The sequence below is a fragment of the Coffea eugenioides genome, chromosome 6 (assembly GCF_003713205.1).
Source record: "Coffea eugenioides isolate CCC68of chromosome 6, Ceug_1.0, whole genome shotgun sequence".
In the NCBI taxonomy this organism is placed as follows: domain Eukaryota; kingdom Viridiplantae; phylum Streptophyta; class Magnoliopsida; order Gentianales; family Rubiaceae; genus Coffea; species Coffea eugenioides.
The window spans coordinates 51,451,915-51,479,870 of record NC_040040.1 but is presented as its reverse complement, the minus strand read 5'-3'; the positions used below and the strand labels follow the sequence as shown (position 1 = coordinate 51,479,870).

The 27,956-nt window shown below is 35.3% G+C and overlaps 3 protein-coding genes across 4 annotated transcripts; 2 read left to right on the top strand and 1 right to left on the bottom strand.

The window, feature by feature from the left end:
- Positions 1-5,484: 5,484 nt before the first annotated feature.
- Positions 5,485-10,536, bottom strand: LOC113776423 (eukaryotic translation initiation factor NCBP-like). The gene is made up of 6 exons (XM_027321570.1): positions 10,336-10,536; positions 8,043-8,138; positions 7,775-7,879; positions 7,572-7,649; positions 6,074-6,193; positions 5,485-5,963 (listed from the first exon to the last, which is right to left on the bottom strand). The coding sequence occupies exons 1-6, from the start codon at positions 10,498-10,500 to the stop codon at positions 5,832-5,834; spliced, it is 696 nt and encodes a 231-aa protein (XP_027177371.1). The 5' UTR covers positions 10,501-10,536; the 3' UTR covers positions 5,485-5,831.
- A 3,576-nt stretch (positions 10,537-14,112) lies between these two features.
- On the top strand, positions 14,113-19,694 carry LOC113775391 (5'-adenylylsulfate reductase-like 5). Its single transcript, XM_027320243.1, has 4 exons — positions 14,113-14,487; positions 17,399-17,580; positions 18,435-18,559; positions 18,975-19,694. The coding sequence occupies exons 1-4, from the start codon at positions 14,302-14,304 to the stop codon at positions 19,409-19,411; spliced, it is 930 nt and encodes a 309-aa protein (XP_027176044.1). The 5' UTR covers positions 14,113-14,301; the 3' UTR covers positions 19,412-19,694.
- A 1,610-nt stretch (positions 19,695-21,304) lies between these two features.
- LOC113776258 (5'-adenylylsulfate reductase-like 5) lies at positions 21,305-27,105 on the top strand. Of its 2 annotated transcripts, XR_003468992.1 has the most exons (5): positions 21,305-21,677; positions 25,434-25,615; positions 26,022-26,146; positions 26,396-26,938; positions 26,986-27,105. XR_003468992.1 is itself a non-coding variant. In XM_027321375.1 (4 exons), exons 1-4 carry the CDS (start codon positions 21,480-21,482, stop codon positions 26,800-26,802), a joined length of 912 nt encoding a protein of 303 aa, XP_027177176.1. In that variant the 5' UTR covers positions 21,305-21,479; the 3' UTR covers positions 26,803-27,105. The 2 variants fall into 2 exon arrangements, 1 of the variants encoding a protein (XP_027177176.1); XM_027321375.1 differs by having other exon boundaries at positions 26,396-27,105.
- Positions 27,106-27,956: the final 851 nt, after the last annotated feature.

Sequence of the window (27,956 nt, the reverse complement as noted above, 5' to 3'; positions counted from 1 at the left end):
AAAGAGATAGTAAAATTGTCAGAAACCTGGGGGTAGGTTTCTGAATTTATCCCTTCTTTCTATCTCAGGTGACACAGCCAATGATAAAATTATCGGAGTAGAGTACATTAGAAAGGATAATTTTGAAAAACTTTTCCTCGGAATTTTGACGATTTCATCTAGTACCACTAGCATTCTCAATGTTCTTACCTCCCTTATTTTGCATTTTAATGTTACAAGTCAGCCCCTATAAGCAAAATCAACATTAAAATGTATATTAAAGAATAACTATTTTAAAACAAGAAAAGAAGTAACTATTTTAAAACCAAAAAAGAATAAATATTTTAATTTTCAAATCATCCCTGCATTGCCATCAATAAATTAGAATATTAGTCTGAAATGGCTTGAAAAAGAAAAAGAAAAGTGGAATAAAGAAATCAATGTCTATATCTATATAAATTTGAGAAAGGATTTGAGAAACAAGCCACACACACACCTCCAAATTCCTAAATCTTTTTTTTCTCTAGAATTTTACGTTTAATTGAGCCTATAAAATATAGTTCTCCCAGCTCCCGCATTTACTCTTCACAGGCTAGGAAATATTTTTTAAAAAAAAAAATTGACCCTTTTTTGCCCTCAGACCATTGGAGAGGGTCTTAGGGTTTTCTGTCGGGAATAGGTGTTTTAGAGCTTTAGTTGCGGTCAGCATACAAGGTCGAGACGTGGGAGTGAAGCAAAAAAGTGAGGTGGGGCCAATTAGAGATTATTAGAAACACGATAGATTATTGGCAGGGTGGGTCACCTTAACCCATTGTCCAAATCCTTGGTAAAATACCTGGTAATAATTTGTTTTCCTTGAACAATTATTTGGCCTAATAATACACTCCTTTTTTTTTTCTTTTCCCATCTTTGCTCTGCCATCAATTTAAAAAAAAAAAAAAATATATATATATATATATATACACCAGCAGGTTGCCGGGCTTAGTTAGCTAGGTAGCCCAATTTTTTTTAAAAAAAATAAATTTTCCCACCCACCCACCGTGCCTAATAAGCAAATTATAGGCATAATTGTAGAAGGTTTTCCTGTCAGATCAACATTTGTGCGGTTTTTTTTTTCATCAATAAGAAATCACTCTTGAAAAATTACTTCTAATGGATTGAAAAAACATGCATCTGATCATGCGACCTACCTTATCAATATTGATGAAATTAACTTTTCTACACTTTCATGATGCATTTTAATACTCCTTTTTAAAATTAGTTTTGGGATGGGTTAATCACACTTCACCGCTATGATTTGGAAATAGTCACACTACTGTCACCCTTAACATCGGATATATAAACTTTGCCCCTCCTCAAAGGCAGAGCTCTTTATAATCTAGTGGGAACACATGTCCACAGTCCACACTGGACAAAAAGGAAAATTTGGTTTTTTTTTGGAAGTGTTTTTAGAAAAATAATGTATCTTATTAATTTGTAAATGTGCCCCAACTAACTAAAAGAAAAATTGTATTTAATGTGTTTGAATTTAGAAAATTTTTGTTTTTGTAGCTCCGCCACTGTCCATTCTCTCCCCCATGGTAATGTTGTCAGTAGATTTGACACTAACAACTCACATAAAATTTTATACTGAAATTACCCTTGCGATGTGACTTCCCAAAGTTAAGGGTGTATATTAATTTTCAACATTAAATTTCACAATTTTGCACTATAAACTCAAATTTCTCTAAATGTTATTTTTATGATTTATGTTCTTAATTAAGATGGCACTAACAACTTTTGTTATTAATATTTTTTCAGAGTGATCATAGATAATCTTATTTGTCTTAGTGTTTTTTCAAAATCACGAGTGCTTAAGTACTAAATAGGGCTATCAAAGAGGTCCTTAGTGTCTTTTCAAAATCACGACGAGTATTTACATTAAGATCTTTGATCTCAAGGAGTAAATATTAATTGAGTATGCTAAAAAGTAGTAATAAATTTGGTCTGATAAAGTGTAATTACCCACAAAGTTTAGAGAGTAATTAAGTTGTGATGAATGATTTTTTTTTTTTTTTTTTTTTGCGACTTCTAAACATATCTCTAAACATTTCATATAAAAAAAATTTAAGTACAGGATTTGCATACGTGAGCTGATTTGTTATATATATTGAAATCCGAAGCAATATATAATGGATTTCCAAATGTTACCATGCATATATATATAATCAGAGAAAACTTGATTCCAAATGTTACCATGCATATATATAATGGATTTCTCGATCATCCTTCATGTAAAACTTGGATTCCAAATAGTATGTTAAAATAACAAAAAATTTGCCATAAATATACCTGAAGACGTACGTACAATTATCTTAAGAATACTTTTTAAAAAAAATTACATAAATTATCCATTCATACAATTATCTTAAGAATATATATATATATATATATCCAGAAAAGTTGCCATAGAATGTTACTGCAAACAAACTCGTAATAATATTGTGACCCATCCATTTCCAGGCTATGGTGATACCAAATTGACCAAAAAACAGAAACAGAACAAGTCCCACAGAGTCTACATGACCCCAAAAAAAAAGGGGTAAAACACTACGGAAGCGTCTGATCTAATACATGATTTCAAGACAGATTGCAACCAATTCTTTCATAATAACTCCCAACATTTCAGTCAGAAAATTTTAAAACAAAACATAGGGAAGCCCACATTACTGCACTGTCTTCTAAGATTAACACCATTAATCAGTGGGTAACGGCTGCTAAAAGTCATTCAAAATTGTACTAACTAACTACTTCAGCAAGTATATATACATTTTTGACAAAAAAAAAAAAAAAAAGCAAGTATATATACATGACCACACTGAGTCTAACTTAATTGATGACCTCCGTGTAATCTTCGCTCTGATCAATGACCTCCTCCTGCATATAGTCCCTCCCCAGCACAGCTTGCCACGAGGGACGCATGTAACCTGCTGCCTCAATAGGCCATCTCAAACATCTTCTAAACGTCTCTGGATCAGCACCAAGACCCTATTGATGATGCCAAGAAAAGAGTAGTCATGATTGGACTTCAATAACAAAACCCAAAAGTAAGGAAAGTAAGAGCTTTTTCGATGGAACCTTAAATTGAAATCCCAGATGGAAGGACGTGGATAAAGTAACCATCATATTATCAATGAGACCATACAATAAGTTAGCAGTTATAACCGGAAACTTTCCTAAGAAGATAACGACGTACAATCACAGTTTCACACAGGATAAAGAGAATAACAGCACACAATGCCTGCAGTGGATGCTCATGCTTCAGTCCCAGCTCAAGCGCAGCAGAACCGCATGCAGCTGAGACCACGTCCAACACTAGATGAAGATCTGCAGCAGCTGAAAACAGTGTCAGAAAACTCAAAGCAGACAATAACAAGCATGATAGCCAGACGACGGTGGTCGGGTCTCCGGACACCACAGTGCTGTTGAATGCGTATATGGTCATCCCAGCTACCATGCACGGAAGCCTCTTTTGTCTGACCCAGTGAATGAATTCTCTTATGCGCTCAGACAGCAAAGCCATCAGCGACAGAAACATAATCGAACTCCCCGTGACTATCACCAAGATGAAGCCAATGAAACGGTGATATGAAACGAAACTATCCTGGACATAAAAGGCTAGTCCTACGGGCAATACTGCCAGAGAATACAGCAATACCCAAGCAACAACGTGACTGATTATATTCCTCATTATTGCCACCCAAAGCCTACAAAGATATAAAGATGTGAGATAACCCAAAAAAAAAAAAAAAAGAACTCCAGCAGCTATGTCCAGGATAGTTAGTCAAAACAACAGGCGATGATTCATGGAAATTTGAGAGCCAAAAAAAAACAACAACAACAACAGGCGTGAAATTTTGAGAGCGAAGAAAGATCTACTGTTCAATATATTTCGATAAACTGACTGGGTAAAACATTTCAGCAAAAATGGCAGATATTAGAATCTTACTCCAAAGTAGCAGAGATGCCGAACACGAGAAGAGAGAGGAGGAGGAGTCGTTTCTGGGAGGAAAGGGTAAGAGGGAGGGCGAGCATGGAGGGAAGGCCGGGTGATATACGCGAGCGATGTACTGGTCTGAGAACTGCAGTGTTAGACTGTTAGTGGTAGGGGGGCAGCCGGCTACTCGCACTCCTACGGGTCCCACATGTGATTCTGCTGCCACTAGCACTATCTTCTTTTTGGGTTAATTACTCCGAACTTGTAACACTTCAACCCCCAAACTTTAAATATATACATTTTACTCCCAAGGTCAACTTTTTAAAGGTTAAGATGAAGTTATATTTTTATGACTATAATATCCCTGACTAATTCTTAAACATACGTAATAATTGTAACATAAAAAATACTTATTCTTTAATAGTTGTTAAATACATCTAAATACAATTGCACTATGCGTTTCGATTTTTTAACTTTAAAATGAATTAGATAATTCACAACAAAGAAGTCTAAGCAACTGAATTTATTTATCTCAATGTCGATAATAATAGTTATTTTAAATGAACTAAAATTAATTAGTGCATTTGAAATGAAATTATTTGCTTATATTTTTTATTGTATCACTTTTTAATTTTTATATGAAAAAAAATGATTAAAAAAAATTTATTTGAGAATTTTCAGTTTTTTTGACATGTAGAATGCAAACAAAATACAAAGCAAGGCAAGAATGTGATAGAAAATTATCAAATAACATCTTACTGACTATGACAATTTTGTGACAGTTGGAAAAAAAATGAAAATTATCGAAGCTAATCCGTTTATAATTTAAAGGAAGAAAGATAAGCGATGGAAAATTTGTGCAGATGTTTTTAGAAATTTTTAAATTTTTTTTCTCCACAATACACAATTTCAATTCTTTGATATTATACCATTTTTTTTTTAAAATGTTCCAGAAAATCCTAAAACCCCTCACCTACATCCAATGAGGGACAAAATCCTGGTGGCCAACATATTATTATTTTCACCTTCTTTATAAACCCAACATTATTAAAACGACGATAGATAGAAAATCTCTGAACAAATAATTTTGCATTTCAGAGACTTTTATTGTGCTATGTCACCAAGTTGGTAATTTGTTCACGGATGAATGATGTAAAGAAGTTAATTATGAAGATTGTTTTGTTTTGATTAATAATCAGAGTAAACACGTTGATCATTTCCATCTTTAATTCATGTTGCGTGTGCGCTCCCCGCTTATGCTACGAAGGAGAACGAGCTAGCTCCGTTCTTGAAAAGCAAGAGACCCAAATATTTCCAGTTCCCCCATCAGGCCATCACCATCACCTCATTTATTTCGGTGGCGCTACCAACCTCCCTCCGATTTCGACATCGCATGCGTATGCACACTACTCGAGGCTAGCTGAAATTTATCAAGCTGATTAAGTTAAGGCTCAGAATAAAGGACCTAAAAAGTAAAACCACAACCGCGAGACAGCCCTGCCCTTCGTTTAAGTTAACAGACGCGCAACTGACGCAAGCACAAACGAGCAACCTTCATGCCGGTTCCTTCCTTTTTTTTTTCTAAAACCATGCTACCGTACAATTTCAAAGCTATTGAACTCTACTTTAAACATGAGTTAGTAAAACATCCTGGTTTTGAAATGAAACGAAAATCGACAGACTTCTAGGTGTCGGGTGAAAAACCAACAGAGCAAATTCCCAGGTTAGACAGCAATCCACCCTGTTATCATCTCTCCAAAGGTAATCAACGATTACAACCCAAAACCAAATCGCAGATGCACTGAAATAGCTTCCAGACAGGTGCAACTTCAGTCCTGCACATTCAGTTGCAAGTTCGAAGCTTCTGGGTTCTTCCCTATCCCCTCAGCCACGTGTTCCGGTATGATGAATTGTCACGTAGAGATGCATCATGCGGTTTGTATTCCATTACATAGCTGAGCGGAAGCTTCAAATGTCGTTTAATTGCATCTCTCAGGGACATCACAGCCTAAAGACGACACAAGAATCCAATTATGAGACCAATGCTAAATCAGGTCATATCAGTCAGCTTAATTACAAAGGAGATGGGTTTCAAGAGATGCAGAAGCTAGAGCTGACCTGGTGATCAGACGCATTGCGGTTCCACAGACTCAATATGTCCTCATTGAAACGAATGCTTAGTACAGCACCACAGATATTATCACCATAATCAAGCTGATCACCAACTAATGCTAAAACCTGCAAGCATTTTTACACAGAATATTAATTAACTACTTGCTACACTGCTAACAGTCATAATAGATCACAATTCCGTCCAGTATTGCATTGTTGTATTCCAGAATACTATCATTTGTCCAAGAAAAACAGGCTGGCAAACTAGACAATTAAAAAGGCCAATTGAAAGAAATGAGGAAACAGCCTTGTCAATCATAATATGCAACTTTTCCTAAACTAATGTACATTTACAACACTTAGTGATCAATACTGGAAAGGTTTTCTAAAAAAAGAAAGTGCTAAAAGTTTTTTTTTTTAATAAAAAAGAGTGCTAAACAAGATTTAAAACCACGAATGCCTGACATCATGGCCAATGGACATTGATCATGAGTCATGGAGTCTCACAAAACAATAGACAAAACTATTCAAAGTAGTTAAACTGATCAATTTTCAATAGCTATTATGGTTTACTTGACTACTCTATGGTTTACTTGACCAATACATGAAGATAGTAAATACTGTGATCCGAAAAAGTCTAAAAATTATAATTAAAAAAAAAAGGAAAAAAAATAATACCAGATGCGTGACGCATAATGAAGAAAAGCGAACAGACGATATCTCAAAGCATCACTACCCAGAAATTAAGAGCAAAATACCACAACAGAAACAAAGGCAAAAAGTGTCGCAATCAGCTCAATAAATTAAGCAGAATAACGATAAATTGGTATCATACAACTGAAATGCAACTAAACTACAAAAAGGCATACAGGCCATCATAATCTGAGATTATGCCCAGGTAACAGGCATGGTAAAAGACAACTGAAACAAGTACATAGATGATGTTACAGTCAAGACTGAATAAATAATATTGGATGACGAGGAATTGGTATCACAAAAGTGGTCATTCCAAAGCAACTGCCAGCCACTTAATACGTGTAATCAGAAAAAGAATACTTACAATTAGACTTACAATGGAAATCAAGCAATGCAACTCCCAATAAAGGACTGCAGCTTTTAAGTTGACATTGCATGTAGAAGCAAGTCCAATTAGTATAATACAACATGAAGCTAAAAACAATAGCATGAACACAAGCCAAGATATCCAAACTGAAAAGGATCTATTTACAAGCAATTTTAGTCATATAGAGAATAGGCAATGGTGGGTTTAACATAATGTGAGCAAGAAGGTCCACAACTTTACACCATCCATCATGTCTTACAGTTCTAATAATCATTTAGTGATGTCAGCCACCATTTCAAAAAACTAGCCATCTGGACATAATTAAATATACCTAAAACTAATATGCAGTACGAATATCATCATGCATCTGCAAGAAGAATATTGAGGAAAAAAGAAAGCAGGGTGGAGAAAGCATAACCATACTGAGCAACATTGGCTTACCAAATCTTCCCAAAAGCGGCCCGAGACAGCTTTCTTGAATCTGATAATCCACTTTCCACCATTACAATTAGCAGAATCCTATTGAACGTAGTACAATTCATCCGGTCCCCCAAAAAAAAGGAAAAAAGGATTAAAAAATTTAAGATTGAGAATATGCCAACAAGAAAAAGATAAGGCAAAAGGGAAAGCAGTGCAAATTTTACCTCCCACAAAGGTCGAATACCCTCCTTGAAAAGATGTAAATCAGTTGGGCTTGGTAATGATGATGGGCGTGCCAGGTGGCAATAGCAGACCCAGAAACCCTCAACCTACAAGCAGTGCATTTTAAATGGAAGAATAATGGAAAAAAACAACATTGAAGTTTCTGCCTAGGAAAAACTGATTGCTGAGCATAACAATGTTATGCAGCATAAAAGGGTTTCTTATTTTCTTTGGAGAGGGGGTGAGAAAGGGGGAAGAGTTGCAACTTACAGTACTGAAATCCACAATCTTTTTTATGTTGTCTTCATATGATGCTTGAGTGCGAACTCCAGGTGTCCTTCGAGTATACCAAAAAACGAATTTGTGCTGATTGTCACATTGTATAAATGTAAGTGAAACTATACAGAGAAGTATAATAACGCTAACAACTTTATCATAGAAACAGCAAAAATCGGCCAGTATAATATGAGGATTTACAGAGATTCAATAGTACGAGACAAGATCCCTCCAAACTTGAGCCTACACTACTACATACATGATATTCACAAAATCAAGTAACATCAAAAAATAGTCATAATCAATAGAAAGTACAGCAGCAGGATTAAAAGGCCCTCCAAATGGCTTAAAACATCAAATAAGATGCAGAACTTTCTAAAATTTGATGAAACTGATAAATAACTAAATCCATCAGACAACAGACAAATCATGAGATAAATTAAGGGTTGGATAGGCGCGAAGAGAAAGATTAGAAGAATGTAAATATGTAACACTTAATGTACAACTTGATTTATCATAAAAGAGCTACTACCACCCATTTACAGTGGTTGAAAAGAATGATGAAATGAAACATACTACAACATATCTAACACACTTCCAGTTCATGTTATAATGAAAATGCATATAATCGACAAGGAAATCAAACTTTAAAACAGTTTCGGAATTTCTTAGGGGTGAGAGCCCTAGATGAGGAGTGGATTTGCTGTTAGGAAGAAGCGAGGCAGGAAGGCTCTTTTAAGAGAACTTAAGAGAATCAAAGAATGAAAGATGATTATCAGCAAAGTTGAGAAGTATCAAGCAAGGGCAGAAGAAACTTGACAAAGATTTCACCCAAATATTCCATTCTTACTTCCACACACTAAATATTAGAAAATATGGAAAACCATCATGCTCTCTCAGTCTTTCCCTTCTAACAAATCCCACTGACACCCTTTCTTCCCTCCGAAAAATAGATCCTTGATTGAACTTAACTTCTAGAATAAGCAGAACAAGAATTTAATCCCCAGCATTTAAACTCAAAATAAATGGAAGCAGTGACTTCTGGAGAGTCAGGTGAAGCTGATTCACAACAATAGAACCAAGTTTGATTTCAATATTGCTGCACCTAATCAGGCTATTTTATTTCCTTTTGCTATTCTCTTTTCAAAAGTAACTCTATCAGCCTTTTTGACTCCCGCTCAAGAATTTAACAGCCACAAATGCACTACTCACAAGTGAAAGGTTTAAATGCCTCGTGCAAAAGATAGAAAGATCTTTCACCAAGCAACAAAAGCAACATGAAGTGGCCATGTTTTGATTTTACCATAGTTTTCCTATCAAAAGAAAAACATTCATGTTAGTTCTATTTCCACTTCTTCAGAAGATTTGTAAAAGCCAGTACATCACATTGCATCATTGGAAACTTAGTGCTTTCATAAGTGTAGCACTCTATGCAGTCAAAGTTGCAAAAGATAAGTGAAAACCATACAACAACAAAAGACAAATACAGAATGAGCACATAATTGGTGTAAGTTTCCAGAATTAAAAACACAAAATAATCTAAAGCGCTGCAGTCTCTATACTTGTGTCATTGTGTCCTGCATCCTTGAGTAGAAAAGGGTGGACTCAGGAGAGAAGGCATGAGGACCAAATCTGTCAAGTGCTAGAGTTGAGTAAATTGGACGAAGAAACAATATGTAGACTAAAAAAAAGAACAGGGGAAACGGATGTGATCATTCGAGTTCTTGACATGAAAGGAGGAGGGAAGAAAGTTATGAAAGCTTGAGTAGCTGAGAGATGGTGCGTGGAGTTCTGATGAATTTTGGATCTTCATAAATGTTTGTCTCAGTGATGCTGGAACAAAACAATCCAATATCACCAACAAAAAGGCCGTCATTTGAGATTCCTGGATTTGACTACTTAGCAACATCTACATTAATCTCTTAATTGAGTTGGCATATTAATAATATGTTGCCTCGAAACAAACAACTAAATGAAACCTAAAACGGTGTTTTTCCACACATTTTCAATCCTTTAACTCCTCCTTCAAGAGAAGCATACCATAAACATCCATCATGAAAGAGGTTGCAAGCATTTTAGGTCAACTGAAAAATGATTGGCGTGTTTATCAGCCAAAAAAAAAAATCCACAAAAACAAAAGAGCAGGGAACAAAAAGTTACTCAATTCTAGGTTCAAATCAATCCCTACGGGAGAAGCACGCAAGCGGTCTCGTAAAACCTAATCGAAAGGGAATAAAAGAAGGAAAGAAATTAAGCAAAAAGAAAAGGAAGAAGAAGAGAAGAGGACCTTGAGAGGGTGGAGACCGGCTTTGAGATCAAGAGCAATGCGTTGTTCGCGGTCTTGTGCTTCTTTGTCTTTGCTGTCGGTATCCGACGATGCTAAACGGCTGAGGTCGCAGGAGCTGTTGTTAGTCTCCGATTCTTTCTTCTCCACTGCTGCTGCCACTTCCATCTGCCTTTCTTCTGCTTCTAACCGCTCCTACTCCTTTTTTTCACTTGTCCTTTTCTTCTTATTCACTGTATTTATTAGTAATTAAGTATCAACAAAATCACCTTACCCTTCTTCGCTTCTTTCGCTTCTCCTTTGCGATTACTATCAAGGGATAATTGCAGAAACCTCCCTGAGGTTTTTGATACTAGCACTCACCTCCCCTATAATTTCTAAAATTGCACTAACCTCCCCTAGGAGGAAATTGGACCTATGACTAACAATAAATTGTATGATTTTACTTTAATACCCTAACTAATTGCAGAAAATTAATGAAAGAATTTTAGAAAAGAAAATTTATTTTTTGTCAACAAATTGAGTGACTAATTAAACTAGATTACTTGTAAGTTTAAGCATCCTTAACCATTGTAAGCAAAACTAAGAAATGGTGCCAATTGAGGGGAGAAAAAGACATATATGTTTCTATATTATGTTTTTCAAATTAGTCAATTTAAATCTAATTTTATACAATTGCAGAGAGGAAGCCTAATAAGCAATTCTGAAGTTTCTACTGAAGTAAGTATAAAGAAAACTTGCACAAATATATCTGCTCAAGTCATTTCTATTCCAAAACCTCCTCTAGTTCAACCTACTACTACTTCTCAAGTTGTTATATCTCTTTCCATTAATACAGTTATAACCCAGTAATCTAGAATATCAGCAGCAACAGTAGTTTTAGTACATAGTTTTAATACACTTACTGCAATTTTTATTTACTAAAAACAACTTTATCTTATTAGTATGCACTTTTAATTACTTGTAACTAAGCTTATCTCATATTTAGTAACTTTTAGTGATGCTTAAATATGTTGTTAATTAGCTGATTGTTTAGCGATATTTTTTGTAAATGATTGGTTCTAACAACATAAGCAGTTGTGTTACCCCTACAAATAACTATTCATATTACTAATAGAGAATTTTAAAAGTGATATGTATTCTTTATAAACTTTGCTGCAAGAATCTAGATATATAGCCATTTAACTAGCCGTTAGTATCCATCGTTGCTTCATGTATTGTTGTTAAATTTCATTCAATTGCACTAACACCCATTGAATTTTGCTAAATCTTAATAGTTTTTTATATTTTGTCATTCCTCTGTTAATATAACTTGGCAAGTAGCATGAGGGGTAAATCTGGTACAAAATTCTCATCTCACTCCTTAAAAAAAAATTTTAATGGTAACTTTTGTGGCATGGACTAAATCTGTAACACAAACTTTAAGTTCAAGGGTGGTAAGTGCTATTTTCTAAACCACAAAGGAGGTGTATGCTAATATCAGAAACCTTAGGGGAGGTTTCTGCAATTATCCCTACTATCAAATGAAAAAAAAGAGTATTTGCATGTGTTATTTGCATTCTCTCTATCTAGTTTTTATTTTGACAAGACCATATTACTTCCTCCCAAATTTCTTCTCCTTACCTATGAGTTAACTTTACTAGATTTTTTTTTTTACATTCTAAAACCAATTAATTATTTCACTAAATATTAAAATTATTCTATAAAACTTCACGAAATTATATGATGTCAAAGATCAATCTAAAAATGTAATATGAACAAATTTCAAATTTCAATTCCAAAATAAATATATAAATAAAAAATCTCAAGCTTCAAAGATGACCATAATTGAGTAAAATTATAATATCTCATAAATAGGACACTAATACTTCAAAAAGTCTACTAAGTATAGCTCATATGACCACCATAGTGGAAGTGAAACTTTCTAATATATTTCAACAAAAGCATAACAGCATCTAGTGTCCAGATGATGCAATGGAACTTCAGTTGTGCGTATAAAAATCTACAAAATTGAAATTGAAATAAAAATATAAAAAAAATTAAAAAACAGTTATGTAGATTTAGAAAAAAGAGAAGCAAAAGTTAAATTTCTTTACCTTTTAGACAAGTATAACAATTGTGCCCAACTTCCTTACATATGAACACAATATAGGGTAGGAGAAAAAATTAAAATAGGGATAATATGGTCTCATCGAGATGAAAATAGAGTAGGAGAAAAATGCAAATAACAAAAAGGGAGTGCAAATAATATTACTAAAAAAAAAAAGAAAAAAGAAAAAAAGAGGTGGTTCGTTTGGAGAGAATTGTTTGTGAATTACTTAGTACGATGGAGGTGCGTCTAAAACGATCGTAGTCCATGTGTTTGTTTGGATAATGGATTATTTGTAAAAGAATTTTTTCCCCTCACATCATCTGTATCTTTTTATCTCACATATATTATTTCAAAAATGTAGTACAATATATATTTTTCGAAAAGTGCATACAGAGTTCGGTTCCGCACCACGACACTTCAAATGTTGTCATTTCTCTTTTGATGCAAAAATATTCAATCATAAGTTAGACCCTATTTGATAACTCAATTCAGCACTTATTTCTCTCTTGATGCAAAAATATCTAGTTGTAAATTATGCCATATTTGATAATCTAATTTAGCACTAAATTTTAATAGATTTAGATTTTAACATATTTAAAAGTGTTTGATAATAATAAAAGAACATATTAATTAATTAATTAATTAATCAATGAGTATGAATTGTGTGGGCAAAATTTACTCCAAAGAATAAGTTATTTATTTAAATATATTTAAGTATATTTATTTAATGAATTTAAGTCTTTTCAAAACCAATACTAATTATTAATAGTCTAATTATACATTACATATTTAAAAACAATACATTTATCGATAGATACATTAGAGTGTAAATCTAATTTTACATATCAAGGCATAAATTTTATACACACACACACTAACACACACTAACGGGTCTAGCTTTAATCGGGTAGAGCCTAGAGAGATCCTAATTCGAATCATATTTTAATCGGATTTCAAATCTATATCCAAGTTATGTCTAACCTAGGGATTATATCATTATCGTATGCTCGATTCCTTTTCTTTTCGGCCAGTTCGATGTTATTGACAGCCCTAATTCTCCTATTAGCATTTTGTTTTCGGACTGCACTCAAGAATTTGCCTAACTTTTGAAGAGTCCAAAACATGGTAGTACCAAAACAGGTGGAAATATCGTACCAAAAAATAAAGAGGGGGGGGGGGGGGGGGTGGGGGGGTTGAGCTGAGGTGATGAACTGCTGATGGATGGATGGATGGGGGTGTGATGTCAAAATGTAGAGCGTAGAGAGCAGGAAAGACCCCGCGGCCTACCACCGCCATGACGTACCAAACCAAAGCGGTCATCTCGAAGCACTTATTAGCTATATATAAATTACCCTTTGCGCATTTAATAAACAAAAAAAGAAAGATATTATTCTCAACTTTTGTCCTACTTTACGAAAATTTACTAAAAATACTAGTCCTATTGACTGATCTACTTTATTTTTATTTCTTTTTTTTATGTGGTCAATGAACCATAAAAATACAGAAAAAAAACTACAGGTACGGATTAGAGACAAGTGGAGTATTAATTAACGTAGTAATGAATCATCATGGAATTTAGAAGAGTAGTACGTAATTTCTTTCAAAAATGGAGCGTGAGAAAACGTGTAAGTTGTCAAAGTCGTAGTAGTATTTTTCTAGAGTTTTAGAGAGAGAGAGAGAGAGAGAGAGAGAGAGGAAGGAGTTGTTATCGTGGTCTTTTCTTTCTCCATATACAGACCAACTGCCCAAAATTTGTTTCTCTCAGGTTCCACCTCTTTTTTTGGTTTTTTTTTTTTTCTGTTTTTTCTCATCATCTGTCATCTATCTTCTTCTTCTCCTTCTGTTCCTTGGTGGTGGGGGTGGTGTTGGTGAAATCGATGAAGATGGGACGTTTGAGATTGATCATCTGCTCCATCTGTTTGCTTTCTTGGGTTCCAACCCCCCTTGCATCTTCTTCATCGCACCCTGTCTGCCCTGCTGCTTCCCATTCTCGACCATTTTCCAGTCTTCACGCCCTCACCTCTCAGTGCCCTCCTTCCTTCCTTCCTAACTCCCCTCTCCATGTAAGATTCTCTTCCCCCTCTTTTTACGTTCTTATTTCTGCTCTCAAGATTCCTTATTTATTTATTTTTTACTATTCTTTTCTTTGTCCGTTTGATCAGATTTACTGTCACGATTATGCGTGCTTAGCTTTCACTGCTGTCCAGTTTACTGCTCTAAATTTATGGGTTTTGATTTTTCGCACTCTTGAATTGCTTCTGATAGCGGATTTTGGCACTCTTGATTTCTTTGGTTATTCGGGTTGACTTTGTTTTTTTATATCTATATTTTGTCTCTCGCTGTATTAGACTGTTATTTCCGAGCGATTCCCACCGAATTTGTGCTTGCTTTCTCTGCAAGAGGGCTTCTGAGCTTTTCTTTTCTTTATTCCATGGGGCTGGTTATTTGCTTTCCTAATTTCAAAGCTTTGAATCTGGGGGAAATTTGCTGATTATGGTACTTTGGCCCACAAATGACGAAATTTGGAGCCAAGGTGGCTTCTTTTTTTCCCCCCCGTTTTGGCTGTACCAAAGTACTATGTATTTAGTGCTAACCCCTGGTTGTATAGAATCAGAAGATATGCATAATTGGCCACATCGCACAGCTTGGGAAAAAAAAATAGTCTTTACAAGGCATAGATTCTGAACGTGATTAATGGTTCCGGTTGGCATTTGCTTTTATCCAACTAAGTAGCTTGAATGCTAAAACGTTAGTCTAGGGTGCTTGTGCTACTAAGATTTTGTCTGTGGCTTATTTAAATGTGGATCTTCTACCAACCAAAAGAAGAAGAAGAAGAAATGTGTTCACTCACGTGATTTATATATTAGAGTTTGTGTCATCTGTAATCTGTCTAGGCTTGGATTTGTGGATTTGTTGCCCAAAGTTCCATGGAAAGTAAAAGGTGAAAACTACCAGACAGTGATTTGCATAAGTGAACAAAAGAGGGAATCAGTTTAAGAATGTTTACCACATGTTGGTGTTTCAAAATCACAGGTCTTAAGCATTCACGTGCTAATTTTCACTCTGAGAGGATGATCACATTTTTGTGCAGCATCTTTCATTTAGTTGTTCAGTCATTATTTGAGGATGTTCATTTTATTTTCCTGGTTTTCAAAACTTCTTAGCATGTTATGAAGTTATTATTTATCAGGGATGAAAGTATAGTAATTGACTTAGCATCAGAACTCTTTTGCTTTGCCAATCCTATGCCTTTACTTGAGCACTCTGACTCCACTTATACTAACCCTTTTAGGAATATATTAAGAATTGGCTCTATTTTCAAAGAGATTAGATTATTGGCCAACAGGGTAACAAGAGAAAAGCTTTTTTTGTATTAAGAGGAAGTAAAGATGGAAATTTGAGCTTGTTTTGGGGCAGGTATTGTACAAAGGGGCCAGTAAAGATTTGACGGCTAGTAGTGCTTAGAGCTGTTATAACTATTGATGACTGAATATACATCCTGATAGACTTTCGCATCCAGCGCACGATGCAGTTGTGGGCATGGAATAGAGTGTCCAAGACTGTCAAAATCTAAAGGGATATTTTGACTTTCAGTGAAATCTCTATTGACTTCTAAGATTTCAAGAAACATATCAAAAAAAATTGAGTATTACTTTTGCCAGGACTTTCATATGAAAATCAATTACCCCTGGTAAAGATAACCTGTTCTAGTATGTGAAAAGAGTTATCTGGACATCTTTATTCGATTTAGATGTATGTGGTGTACAAAAACATTTCTGAATACTTAGACAACGAACATTATCCAAAACCTAATGGGGCATATGAGGTTGTTATATCCTGTACTGTAGTTTGACTCTCTGGCAGTGTTAGTGTCCTGATTTTAGAAAGTTATTAACCTGACACTTGCACCTGCACCCATGCCAGTCACCTGTACCTGTCTCTGTCTGAAATAGCATTAATGTCATTAATATGTCTTTTCACATTATTCCAAAAGAAGACTGGATGGTCATACATGCACTAGCCTTAAAAAGGACTATTACTTGTACAGCAATGATGTTTTTGACTGATATTTAGATTGGTCTCTGAAGAATTTGACACCCATATGCATGTAAAAACTCAATGATACATCTGGAAATACTTGATTTCTGGAATATTTTTGGTGCAAATATGTAGAAGAGATTACTTAATAATTAGCAGTATATTTCTGGTAAGATAGAACATGATACCCGCTACTTTGCCGTTATTATATATGGATGAGTATGTATTTGTGGGAATATTGTGATAACAGCATTCAAAATACTTGTGTAAAAACAGCATGAATAACTTGCAGAGCATGCCTTAAAATGAGTTGTACAATACCTAATTACGCAACGCTTCTCTTATATGTCAGTATGTCCATATATGGGGTGGTATATTACTAGATATTGCCGGTAATAAAATATTTATTCTGATTTTGGGGTTCTGGAGAATATAGTTCTCATTGAACGATTTGTAGCTGCTGCCTCTATTACAGCCTTTATAATCTGTGGTTGGCATGTCGCATTTTCTTGTGGTCTTCCTTTTACACTGTTTTTGGAACTAAACTAGCATACCCCTTTCCTTGTCTTGTTGACTGAGTATTATTTCAGCAGTTTAGTCTGTATTATTTCGAGTTTACTTATACCATACATTCTAAATTTCTACTGAAAACAAGTCCGTCTCTCTCTTTGGGCTGCAATATGTCATACATTAATGTGTGACTGGGAAAAGGTTAGGTTAATGCACGAAAAGATGGTGCATTTCGTAATATACGGAATAGAGCAAATGCTAGAGCCCATTTCTGACAGCACAGCGTCCTCTGCAGTATGTTGCATTAAGAAGAAAGTCATTATATGGTTTCTTGGCAGTCCTTAAAATTGAATTTGCATGTTCCATTACAGTTTCTTTCTCAAATAATTTTATACTAAAGAATAACTATATGTCATAATTTTTCAGGTTAATGGCAACTTGCTTGAGAGAGTTCTTTCTTCTAAAGCAAGAAACAGCTATGCTGCTGTGCTGTTTTACGCTTCTTGGTGTCCGTTTTCGCAGAGAGCTTATATGACATTTGAAGTGTTAAGTTCCATGTATCCACACATTGAACATTTAGCAGTAGAACAATCTTCAGCTACGCCAAGGTAAGAAGCTGATTTTTCTCTGTTCATCACAGCTAGATGTCCTTTGACCCTTGTCCAAAGGAAGAAGAAAGCATTATTCCTACTTGCTATACCAGAACAATCACTTTTAACAACATCCATTCATAGAAGTTTTGCCACACTTGGTCTCTTTTCTGCCATATAAGTGCTTTGAGTCTCTTCCTCGAAAGGAGAGGATTATTCAGCACCAACCAAAAGAAAGACCATTCTAGCAATTGCTACATGGGTTCTTCATTCAACCATGAAGCAATTGTGCCGCCCCCTAGATATGGCTTCGGTGCTAGTATGGTAATATCTGTTGGATTTGGGCAAACATCAAGTTGACTTGAAGTTGGCCATGTTGCTCTACCAAGAAAAAATGAAATCCTACTAAGATGTACTCAACACAAATTTAAGTGTTCTTCTGGGATATCCTAGTATTGATGAGCAGAAGTACACCAAAACAGTGCATGTTCAGCATGCTGGCGCCTCCTAGTGTTTGTCTTTTGACCAGTGAAATAACTGTTCTCGCTGTACACAGGAAGGGAGATATACAGGACAGGAATGAATGAAGTTTCTTCAAATATGCGCTCATGAATAAGTACTCACATTATAGTCTATGTGACATAGTCAAAAGAATTGTGTAGGCTGAGAATTTTTTAGAATGTTATTTATTCAAGCTTGTGGTCTGATTGTTAAGACTCTGAGCTTATGTTCGCTTTATATATTCAAGCTTGTGTTCTGATTTGCTAAGACTCTGAGCCTATGTTTCTCGTTTGCTTTTGGAACCTCTTAGAGATCCCATGGACATTTGTTTTAATAGTCTACTGAACTGCTTTTTGTGGTTATTGTTTCAGCTTGTTTTCCAGATTTGGCATACATAGCTTACCAGCTATAGTAATGGTGAAACAAAAGTCAAGAACGCGGTTTTTTGGTTCCAAGGATCTTGACTCTCTTGTTGAATTCTACAAGCAAACCACTGGTATGACTTTATAGTTTATTTGTCTGTATACCCTGGATGCATTGTGATTCTGCCGGGAACTTTTGTAGCATATTAATCTCTTCTCTTTACGTTAAATTTGCTACCGTGAAATCATATACTTGGCTGTCTAATGCTTTTTAATGCTGAATTCCATGCTCCCGTGGATCTTGTCCTCATGACCAAGTATACTGTTAATTTGGAATGTTGGTTTTATGATTGTATCATGGTTTAATAGCTAATTTGGAAGGAATGCGTTCTGATCTTCTTTGAGCAATTCTATCTATTATTTTTAGGTCTTGTGATAATATTGTAAATTTGTTGAACTCCTTGGGTGGGCAGTCAATACAGATATTATTTTGCTGGGGCAACTAAAATATGTTTATTGTTGATCTTCATCTTATTGTTTTGCGTGTAGGAAGTGAACCAGTTCAATACGTTGCTGCAAACCAGTCTGGCAGCTCTGTAACAAGTCCGAAGTTGATCGTGCAATCATGGATGGGGTCATCCATTCGTGAGATGGTTACTAGGGAACCCTACTTAATATTCTCTGTATTGTTCCTAATTTTGCGTGTGCTGGTATATGTAATGCCAACCGTTCTATACCGTCTCGAAGATGTATGGGCATCGTACCGGCCTCATCTGAATATGGAAATTTTCGGGGAGACGAGCCAAGTCTTGGGGCGCATTCTTCAGATGATTGATGTGAAGAGGGCTTGGTCGAAGCTGAGAATTTGCAAAAACAGGAACTTCCACCAGAGTGCAAGGAATGCCAGAGTGTGGGCGTCCTCTCTGGCTTCAGTCTCTTTAGGTGAAACGTCAATGCTCCAGGAAATCTGGGCAAAGAAAGGATAAAACTGTAGCACATATCCTGATGGTCATCATGTAACTCTAGCATCTGATATTTGCAAAGCGGAAACAGTGGAAGAAGCTTTTAGTTTTGTTATAGGGGAGTTTTGTTATCTGAGTTGTATTCCATCCTGGATTTTTTTCCATTTCTCGCTGTCATGGGAGAACAAACGATGGACCGAACATCCTTGTATATGCAAATCAACAGAGATAATGTGTATATTTGTTGTGTTATAAGAAGCCATTTCAATGTGAAGCAGCAGGTTGCTATGACAGACTCTGATTAATATTTTGTCTCTCTTTCAAATTCTGCGCGTGCATGTGAAATGTGTATGAATTCCGCTTTTAGCTTTTTGTCATGGAGATCTTTGGGTGGGGGTGAACAGTGTTTTAAAAACCAGACCGGACTGTTCGGTTCGATCGGTCGGATCGCGAACCGGCCTTGGCTCCGGTTCGATTCATGCTTTGGGTTGATTATATATAAAAATCGGATTGAACCGTGCGAATTGGATTGAACCATTGAACCGGCGATTTTTTTGTTTTTGTCTATTAAATTAAAAAAAAAATTTCAAAAAAGAATATGTTTTCCTTAACCCTAAAAATTAATTATTAAATGCCACATTCACTCATTTTCTTTTCATTTTTTGCCTCTTATCAAGTTTGTATTTTTATTTTCTATTTTCTTGACTTCCTCCAAATTCAAAACTTCTTTTTGTTTTTTTTAAGTTGCAATATCTAAATATCAAAAACTTGAATTAAAATTTAAACTCACAATGTTTAATTCTCATATACGTGAATTTTGTATAATTTCAAAATATTGTGATATTTTTGAGTTGGATTTAACATTATTTTTTTGATAAATTCAATTAAGATTGAGATGAAATTTATTTGTTTAAATTTATAATTTAAAAAATTTATTTGTAAAAATTCAAGTTTTTTGAAAATATTAAAATTTTCATTATATAAAGTCTTAAATTAGTCTAATGCATGCCTTATTTTGTGCATATATATTTATATAAATTATTTTTTAAAAAATTCATTGAATCGGGGTTGAATCAATCCGATTGGTTGAATTTCGATTCGAACATCTCATCGATTTAATTAACGGTCCGAGTTTTAAAACATTAAAGGTGAAAGAGGCTAGAATGGGATGTCCGACGAAAGCAGCTTTAAAGTTGGCATAAACTGGAGTTTTGGACACTGCACAAAGAAAAGAACTTGCAGTGCAGATGACGATAAACATAAAGAAACACTTTGGTCTTGTCTGAGCACTTGTTTGGCAGCTGTTTATAATTATTTATTTATTTAAGAGGATATTATTGAATGAGGTGGATATTATTGAATGAGGTGGACATTTGAGACGTGGTTGACCTGACCATCTAGAATCCCATCCATCCATCCCACTTGGCAGACTTTTCTTTCTCATTTTTTCTTTTTTGTAAGAAAATCAGCTCAGAATAAATACTATTTGGATACTTCATTTTTTAAAATATATTATTTCGCCTTCATTTTAAATACATTTTTTAATCTATCTTTTATATTTTTAATCACATTTTTATTTTACATATATTATATTATAAAAAATATTATAATAATTATTTTAAATAATATTTTAAATAATACTCTATCTAAACAGTTGCTAGTTATCTATTTACTCAGGTAAAAACTTGCATAGATTCAGTGTTATAAATCATGTGGTCTAAATTTTATTATATCATCAATTTTTGAGTTAGTAAAATAGTGTGATAAAATCGAACTTTATTCACTAATACTACAGCTAAAAAATTTGAAATTGGGAGAAATAAAAAGGCAAAAAAAAAAAAAGGCGATTTGGACGCAAAAAAGGGAAAATTGCTTCAAACTTTGGCTACCGTGGGAGGGAGGGAGGGAATGGGAGAAAGCTGCTACACTTTGCTACTCTTTCTTGCTTTATGCACCCTTTTGTCCTTGTCTTCTTCTTCTTCTTCGACGTTGAGAATTGGGACTAAATTTTCGAGGCCAGCACACTCCCCTCTCCCTTCTCCCCCAAACCCAAAAGAGAAAATCGAAAAAAGTCGGAAACTTTTTGCTGAAAATGGTCGTGTTTCTGAGACTTGCGATGCTCCTTTGGATATGCATTTGCGATGGAGTTTGTCGTTCATGCGCTGTCGCCTCATCATCTTCGTCGCCAGCTATGTGCCGTTCTCCTTCACCCCAATCCAACCCTCCTTTTCTTACTCATCTGCTTTCTCAGTGCCATCTTTCCTATTACCGTCCCAACTTCCCCGTTGAGGTAATTTTTTGTTCTTTTGTCCGTTTCCTTATCCTCCATTGAAATTTGTCTAACAGGGTTTTTTGAATTTCAGCCTTTTTAAATTCTATTTTCATTTTTTTGGGTCTTTTTTTTTGGGCATTTGAGTGCTTTACACTTACATTGGTAATGTTTTCCTGACTTTTTCCTGTCTTTTCAAGTGCATTCCTTTTTCGTTTTTCTTACTTTTAGTTATGTTTCGTTAGCTCTTTTTTTTTGGGGGGGTAAATCTTGCATTTATCTGAATGAAAATCAGTCTTTAGTTCTGTTCTACTGGTTGTGGTGCTTGGGAAAGGAATTTGGGAATAAATATGTTGACTGTTTGGTGAACCTTAAAACGAGTGTGTGTGGGTGTGTATTTGAATATGTTGTTGTTTACAATCGAAATGTTCAAAGTTGTAGCATTCAAATTCTAAAGCAAGGGATGAACCTTTTTTTGGCTTTTGAGGAGGTTGGTATCTACCTTATTTTTCGACTTTCCATGGGCGATTCTCTTTAGGTAGAGCCCTTGTTCGCTCTAATGTTTGTACGAATAGTTTATTTAGATGGTCATCAAATGATGTTTCTTGTCCCCAATGAAATATTCTAATTGACTTGTTGCCTTTTGCTTATGCTGCGTTATGTTATTGTCCCATAAAGGTCGAACTTAGAAAATTTTCCATGTTAACTGCTGCAGAAAACTTTGATTAAAGTGGAAGGGAAAGAATGGATTTTTGATGTTTGATGCAAATTTTGCAAGTTTAGCTTGTATACTTTGGCCTGAAGCCTGAAGCTGTCAAACTTTTCTTGTTGAATATGATCTGAGTGAAAGTATTCTTTACAAACAGACTAAGACTTAATTTAGGATTTTTTTTTTCCTTTCTTCTATTCACATTGCGCGGATATACTTTCAGTCCATAAGGAAGAAAATGAGTTAAACATCCAAAGCTGCATCTCAATAGTTAGTTGAACGAGCACCTGAATTTGGATCTGAAGGAACTTTGTTCAGGACAGTCTGCCCAGATCTTTTGTACCGGGCTTAACATTTAAGACACATTGAACTAAGCCTCTATAAATGGTTGTGTTGTCAAAGAATCTATTTTGCTCATATATTGAACACTCCCATCCCTTCATATGAAAGAGAACAAAATTGTTTAAACAAAAAGCACTTGTTTAGATATGTCATTTTAGCATTTGTTGCTGCATAGGCTTGGGTCAAAGTTCTCATTGGATAACAGCTTAATATGATGAGGTCTTGTAACTTTATATACCCCTTATGTTTAAAGAGGCACTTTGCTGAAAGGTACCTTTAAGAGGAATCTTCTTATCTATTTCTTTTGGTTGGTTTCTCATTTCCAAAGCCCTAGACAACATTTCTCACCATGTATGAACTAGATGTGGAATAGCTAACTAGACGTAAGGGATATGTTTAAGATCACTGCTATATCTAGAAATGAGTATGACCAAAAAAACCCAGTGTTTTTTCAAACTCCTGTGGTTCTTTAAGCTTGAGGATTTCTCCAAACAACTTCATATCTGCGTGTGCTGGTTGGCTATTTTCTCCGGTGCCCAGCCCTGAGGCTGCGTGTATCTGTACTGGCTTATTAAGTTTCTTGTATTTTGGACACATGATCCTATTCTATATATGAGTTTGGCTTTAACAATCAAGATGTGAAGGTTGCATATTGATCATAAGGTGAATTAATTGACATTGTTCCCAGTGGTGAAACCAAGACAATGAACATAAATTGCAATGCCAAAAAGAAAGAAATACAAGGAAACAACAAAGAGGTATAAATTTACCCTAAAAAGGAACCAATGTTATCACTACCGTTGTCTCCAAATAGTAGAAGATGTTTACTCTTTACTGGATGATGATGTCTCCAAATGGTAGAAGATTAATTAAAGATGCAAAATTAGAAAATGAGGGATATTGTATGATACTGGAGAAAAACTAAAGTATAAGACTCCAAAATCAGAATTTGTCTTCTGAATGAAACCAGATCTATAGATGTTTAAAAGTTGTCTAGAATGAAGAATTTTCTAATGATAAGTTAATGTTGACAATAATTTTTATCTGGTGCATGATTCCTTTTGATTTTAGTCTACTTGATGAATACCTACTTGGTAACTGTTTCTGATAAAAAGTTGTGGATAAAGCTCCTCAAAGTTGTGCTTTTGTGCAAACCTGTCACCCATTGGTTATGGTTGTCAGAATAGCATCTTTCATAGACTATCCTTTCCTCCTTTGGTAATGGATTTTCTTTCTTCTTTATTTTGAATCATCTGCACAAATTTAATTTATTTGGGGCATTTAAGAGAAATTTCTTGGATATGTGGTATACAACATAGAAATTGATTTAGCTAGTTCAGGGTTTACAAAGTCAAAGGTGGGAGTTGGACCATGGAAAATTTTTTATCCTCAACTTGGTTTAGGTGTTGCCCTTGCCAGAATTGGACATGCAAAGACGAATCTAACTATTTCCACATAAAGCAATTATTTAAATTTTGGAATTTCCCTTGTAGAAAGAAAATCTGGATCTATAGTCTGTTTGCAATTGCAGTTATCAAGAGAATTCTAGTTTCTAACTGTAAAATAAGTCTGTTTGTCTGAAAGAAAAATGTGGACTTATTTTCATTTTTTCTCTGTGACATTGTTCATGTATAGTTTTTCAAATGATCTGTTGACTGAGGTTACAATTACTTTGGGGCTAATATGTTAACACGAGCCTAGGTCTCAGGTTTTCTAAGCATGTGACGAGCAGTTTACAAAAGCAAAATTGGATTCTTGTTCACTTCTTTTAGGAGCTGTAATACTTCTGGCGGATGTGCAGATCAGTGGGCTAATCTGAAGCAGGGCTTTCAGAATTGTGATATCAGAAATCTAACTGCATATTGGTGATTTTCTGCTACAAGTGAAGTCAACATTCCTGAAGGATAGTTGTGGTTCAGGGTATACTTGGCATGAAAAGTAAATATACTAAATTTAAGTTGAAGAAACAATATTATACAGAGAGCGAAAAAGGGAACTTGCTTATGATGAAACAACTCTCATGGGGCCTTAACCTGCCTTTCTTAAGCTAGTTTTTCTTATTTTCGCCGGACTCCATCTTTTTCGTTCTATAGTCTTTGGGAATTTGTCCTTGTTGTTGTGAAGCATGCAGGGTCTTGTTTGATTGTCATTTTAGTATTATGGTTTGTCGCATAATATGCATTTTCGGTTACTCTCGCAAAATCAGCTCTGCATATTTTTTTGCCCCTTTTGGGGCATTTCATCATTCCATAAATATAGGATGAGTCCACGACTATGCATTTGTCTTATGACATAGATGCAGTTACTTAAAAGTGTTGACAAATAGTCTGCGTCCAAATCTGTTAGATCAAGCTCCAGTAAAAGAAAGTATAGTTGACCTTAAGAATCTGATTGGTTATTGGTTTGTTCTGATACCAACTCTTCCGCATTCAATTTCAAGACCACAGACTTTATCTGTGGAAATTTTCCTTATCCTAATTCAGTATATCTAGGGGAAAATACAAATATCAGTGATACCAAATTTTCAGGGATTCATTACGTACTATTATATGTTAGTTATGGTCTCAGCTGGAGTAACAGTTGAAAATTTTCCTTATACTGCACTGACTATACTGGTCCTGTAATACCTATAATGTCTTACCGAAAATTTATTACTTTGACCCTTGTTCTTTGATAAGTCAAAACTTGTACTATAATTATAACATTACGATGTTGGTGCATTTAAGATGAATGGAGACTCCCGCGAGAGAGCCCTAAGTTCCAAATCAGGGAACACATATACTGCTGTGCTTTTCTATGCCTCCTGGTGTCCATTTTCACAGGATGCCCTTTCAGCCTTTGAAGTCTTGGGTTCCTTGTATCCTGAAATTGATCATTTAGCCGTTGAACAATCTTCAACCGTGCCAAGGTAAATTTGAAGTTACTTTGCCTTCATGATATACTCCTAGGTATTACACTTAAGTTACAGAAGATCAGCTTGATTTTCCAATAGCTGCAACGGAGTATGATTTTGACAAGTAAAAACTAGCCTAAGCAATTACTGCCATTCCAATTAACATTTTGCTACTTGTATATTGCTTTTAAAAGCAAAAATGAGAAAAAAAAAAGGGAAAATTATAGTTGAACTGTACTGTACATGCCTAAATATAGACTATTACTGTGAGAGCTTAAATTTTGCATGAAGTTAGATGGTGTAATCTTGTGGCGATATCTGTTTATTTTCCAAGCTTATGTTTAAGTATTTTCTTTTTAAAATAACCTGTCATTTTAAGTTTTTCCTGTTTGCTCACTTGCTGTTGTGGATTTCTTTACAGCTTGTTTTCAAGATATGGCATACATAGCTTACCAGCTATAATAATTGTGAGCCAAAAGTCCAGGACCCGTTTTCGTGGTTCTAAAGATCTAGACTCCCTTATCAAATTTTACAAGAAAACCACTGGTATGCCTTTTCCGTACAAAGTCGGTCTGTCACTGATCTGTCCATTTTCCTTTTATGAATCATTTGGTGGTGAAAAGTGCATAGATAGCTTATTTTGCCTGTTCCAGTTCCTTATAACGCTATTAATTGACATTAAGGCCTGCTGTTATGAGCAATTAGTCCTTTCCTCATGCATCTGAGGATGGAATTTGGATTGCTGTGTCTGTTGCAATTGTTTTTGCTCATCACCTGGTTTTGTAAAAATGCTAGGACATGAACCAGTTCAATACATTGCTGTGGATCAGTCTGGCAATTCAGGAAGTGGTGGAAAGTCCATGGTGGTATCGCGATGTGGGTCATCTGCAAAGGAAACGTTGACAAGAGAGCCCTACTTATTTTTCTCTGTGTTATTCCTTTCTTTACGAGTGATGGTGTACGTGTGCCCAAAATTTCTTTTTCATTCAAGAAATCTCTGGGTATCTTTCCGCCCCCATTTGAATTTGGAAATTTTTGGAGGGACAAGCGAAATCTTAGGGATGACTGATTTCAAGAGAGTTTGGACCAAGATTAGATTGTGTAATCACAGGAATTTCCACCTGGGTGCAAGCAATGCAAGAGTGTTCGCTTCGTCTTTCGCTTCCGTCTCCTTGGGTGAAACTTCGCTATCTAAATTGTGATCTTGAGGTAAATTTGATCTCACTTTTACTGTGAAAATATTCATAAACTCTATAGAGTGACACCAAAAGGTTTTATAGGTAAGAGTTACTTTGTCTTTTGTTTTCATCTAACCACCATCCCAAAGTTGTGAGCAAGGTGGGAGTGGATGGATGGCCTTGTAAATCAGAAAAGTTGTGAGCAAGGTGGGAGTGGATGGATGGCCTTGTAAATCAGAAATAGCTATGTAAATTATGTTGAAAGAAACATTTTAATATGGTAGAGTCGTGAAACATGACAATGGTAAAGAAACACTTTTGTATCCATTTTTCAGACTTTGGAAGATGAGTTCCATTCCCATTGTTGATGGCACATTAGTCTGCAATTCTCTATATGCTAATACGACAGGATAGCACTATAAATCGATGAGACTGTTGATTGTCATTTGTTGGCTACGGAGGAAACTTTTACTGGACAATGTGCTTGAGCTTTAATGAGCCATGTCCTCAGCATTTCCCTTTCAGTCTTGCTTTAACATAGGCAGCAGTTGGAGGCTGTGGTTGTCCTTTTCCTTTGCATCGTTTAGTAGGCGCTTGGTCGTGGCTCCACGCTTCACCATTGACAACCTTTCACCTTCTCTTACATAGTCACACCAGGTACGTAGGAATTTTACCTGAAGCCCTCACGGACGGCCTGTTAATAGCATGCTGCTGCAGGAAAATGACGACATTGAATCTTCCGTGTTCTGTGACAGCCCGCAATATTCTCAGAAACATCTCCTCCTCCTATGCTTTTCTTTGAAAAAGAAAGAGACAAATCTGGAGATGCAAGTCGCGTATTAACACAACAAAACCAAGAAGCAAACAGGAAACACTAGCGAAAATTAGCAGAATAAGAAAAAGCACATACTCAAGCTCCTGATCAAGGTACTAAACTGAGTAGACATAATAATTTATTGGCCCATATGGTAACCATTGCACTTCAAATTTTGAGAAAAATTTGTAACCCCTTGTGTTAAAATTTTGACAAAAATGCAACTCCTTGTGGGGCTGTGCGTTAGTTGAACATTATATGGCTTGGAAAATCAATGCAGGATACTGCACATTGAGACAGATAGATAGATAGCTAAAATCCAATAATGGTACCTCCTCATGGACAGTTGTACACGTATGAAGTT

Excerpts from the sequence above, each read along its gene's own strand:
- LOC113776423 (XM_027321570.1), bottom strand. The coding sequence starts at position 10,500 with ATGGAAGTGGCAGCAGCAGTGGAGAAGAAAGAATCGGAGACTAACAAC. Across the intron at positions 7,650-7,774 it reads GTATTCGACCTTTGTGGGAG|GATTCTGCTAATTGTAATGG; the intron begins GTAAAATTTGCA and ends TACGTTCAATAG. Across the intron at positions 5,964-6,073 it reads GCAATGCGTCTGATCACCAG|GCTGTGATGTCCCTGAGAGA; the intron begins GTCAGCTCTAGC and ends TGTCGTCTTTAG.
- LOC113775391 (XM_027320243.1), top strand. The coding sequence starts at position 14,302 with ATGAAGATGGGACGTTTGAGATTGATCATCTGCTCCATCTGTTTGCTT. Across the intron at positions 17,581-18,434 it reads CAATCTTCAGCTACGCCAAG|CTTGTTTTCCAGATTTGGCA; the intron begins GTAAGAAGCTGA and ends TTATTGTTTCAG. Across the intron at positions 18,560-18,974 it reads ATTCTACAAGCAAACCACTG|GAAGTGAACCAGTTCAATAC; the intron begins GTATGACTTTAT and ends TTTTGCGTGTAG.
- LOC113776258 (XM_027321375.1), top strand. The coding sequence starts at position 21,480 with ATGGTCGTGTTTCTGAGACTTGCGATGCTCCTTTGGATATGCATTTGC. Across the intron at positions 21,678-25,433 it reads GTCCCAACTTCCCCGTTGAG|ATGAATGGAGACTCCCGCGA; the intron begins GTAATTTTTTGT and ends GGTGCATTTAAG. Across the intron at positions 25,616-26,021 it reads CAATCTTCAACCGTGCCAAG|CTTGTTTTCAAGATATGGCA; the intron begins GTAAATTTGAAG and ends ATTTCTTTACAG.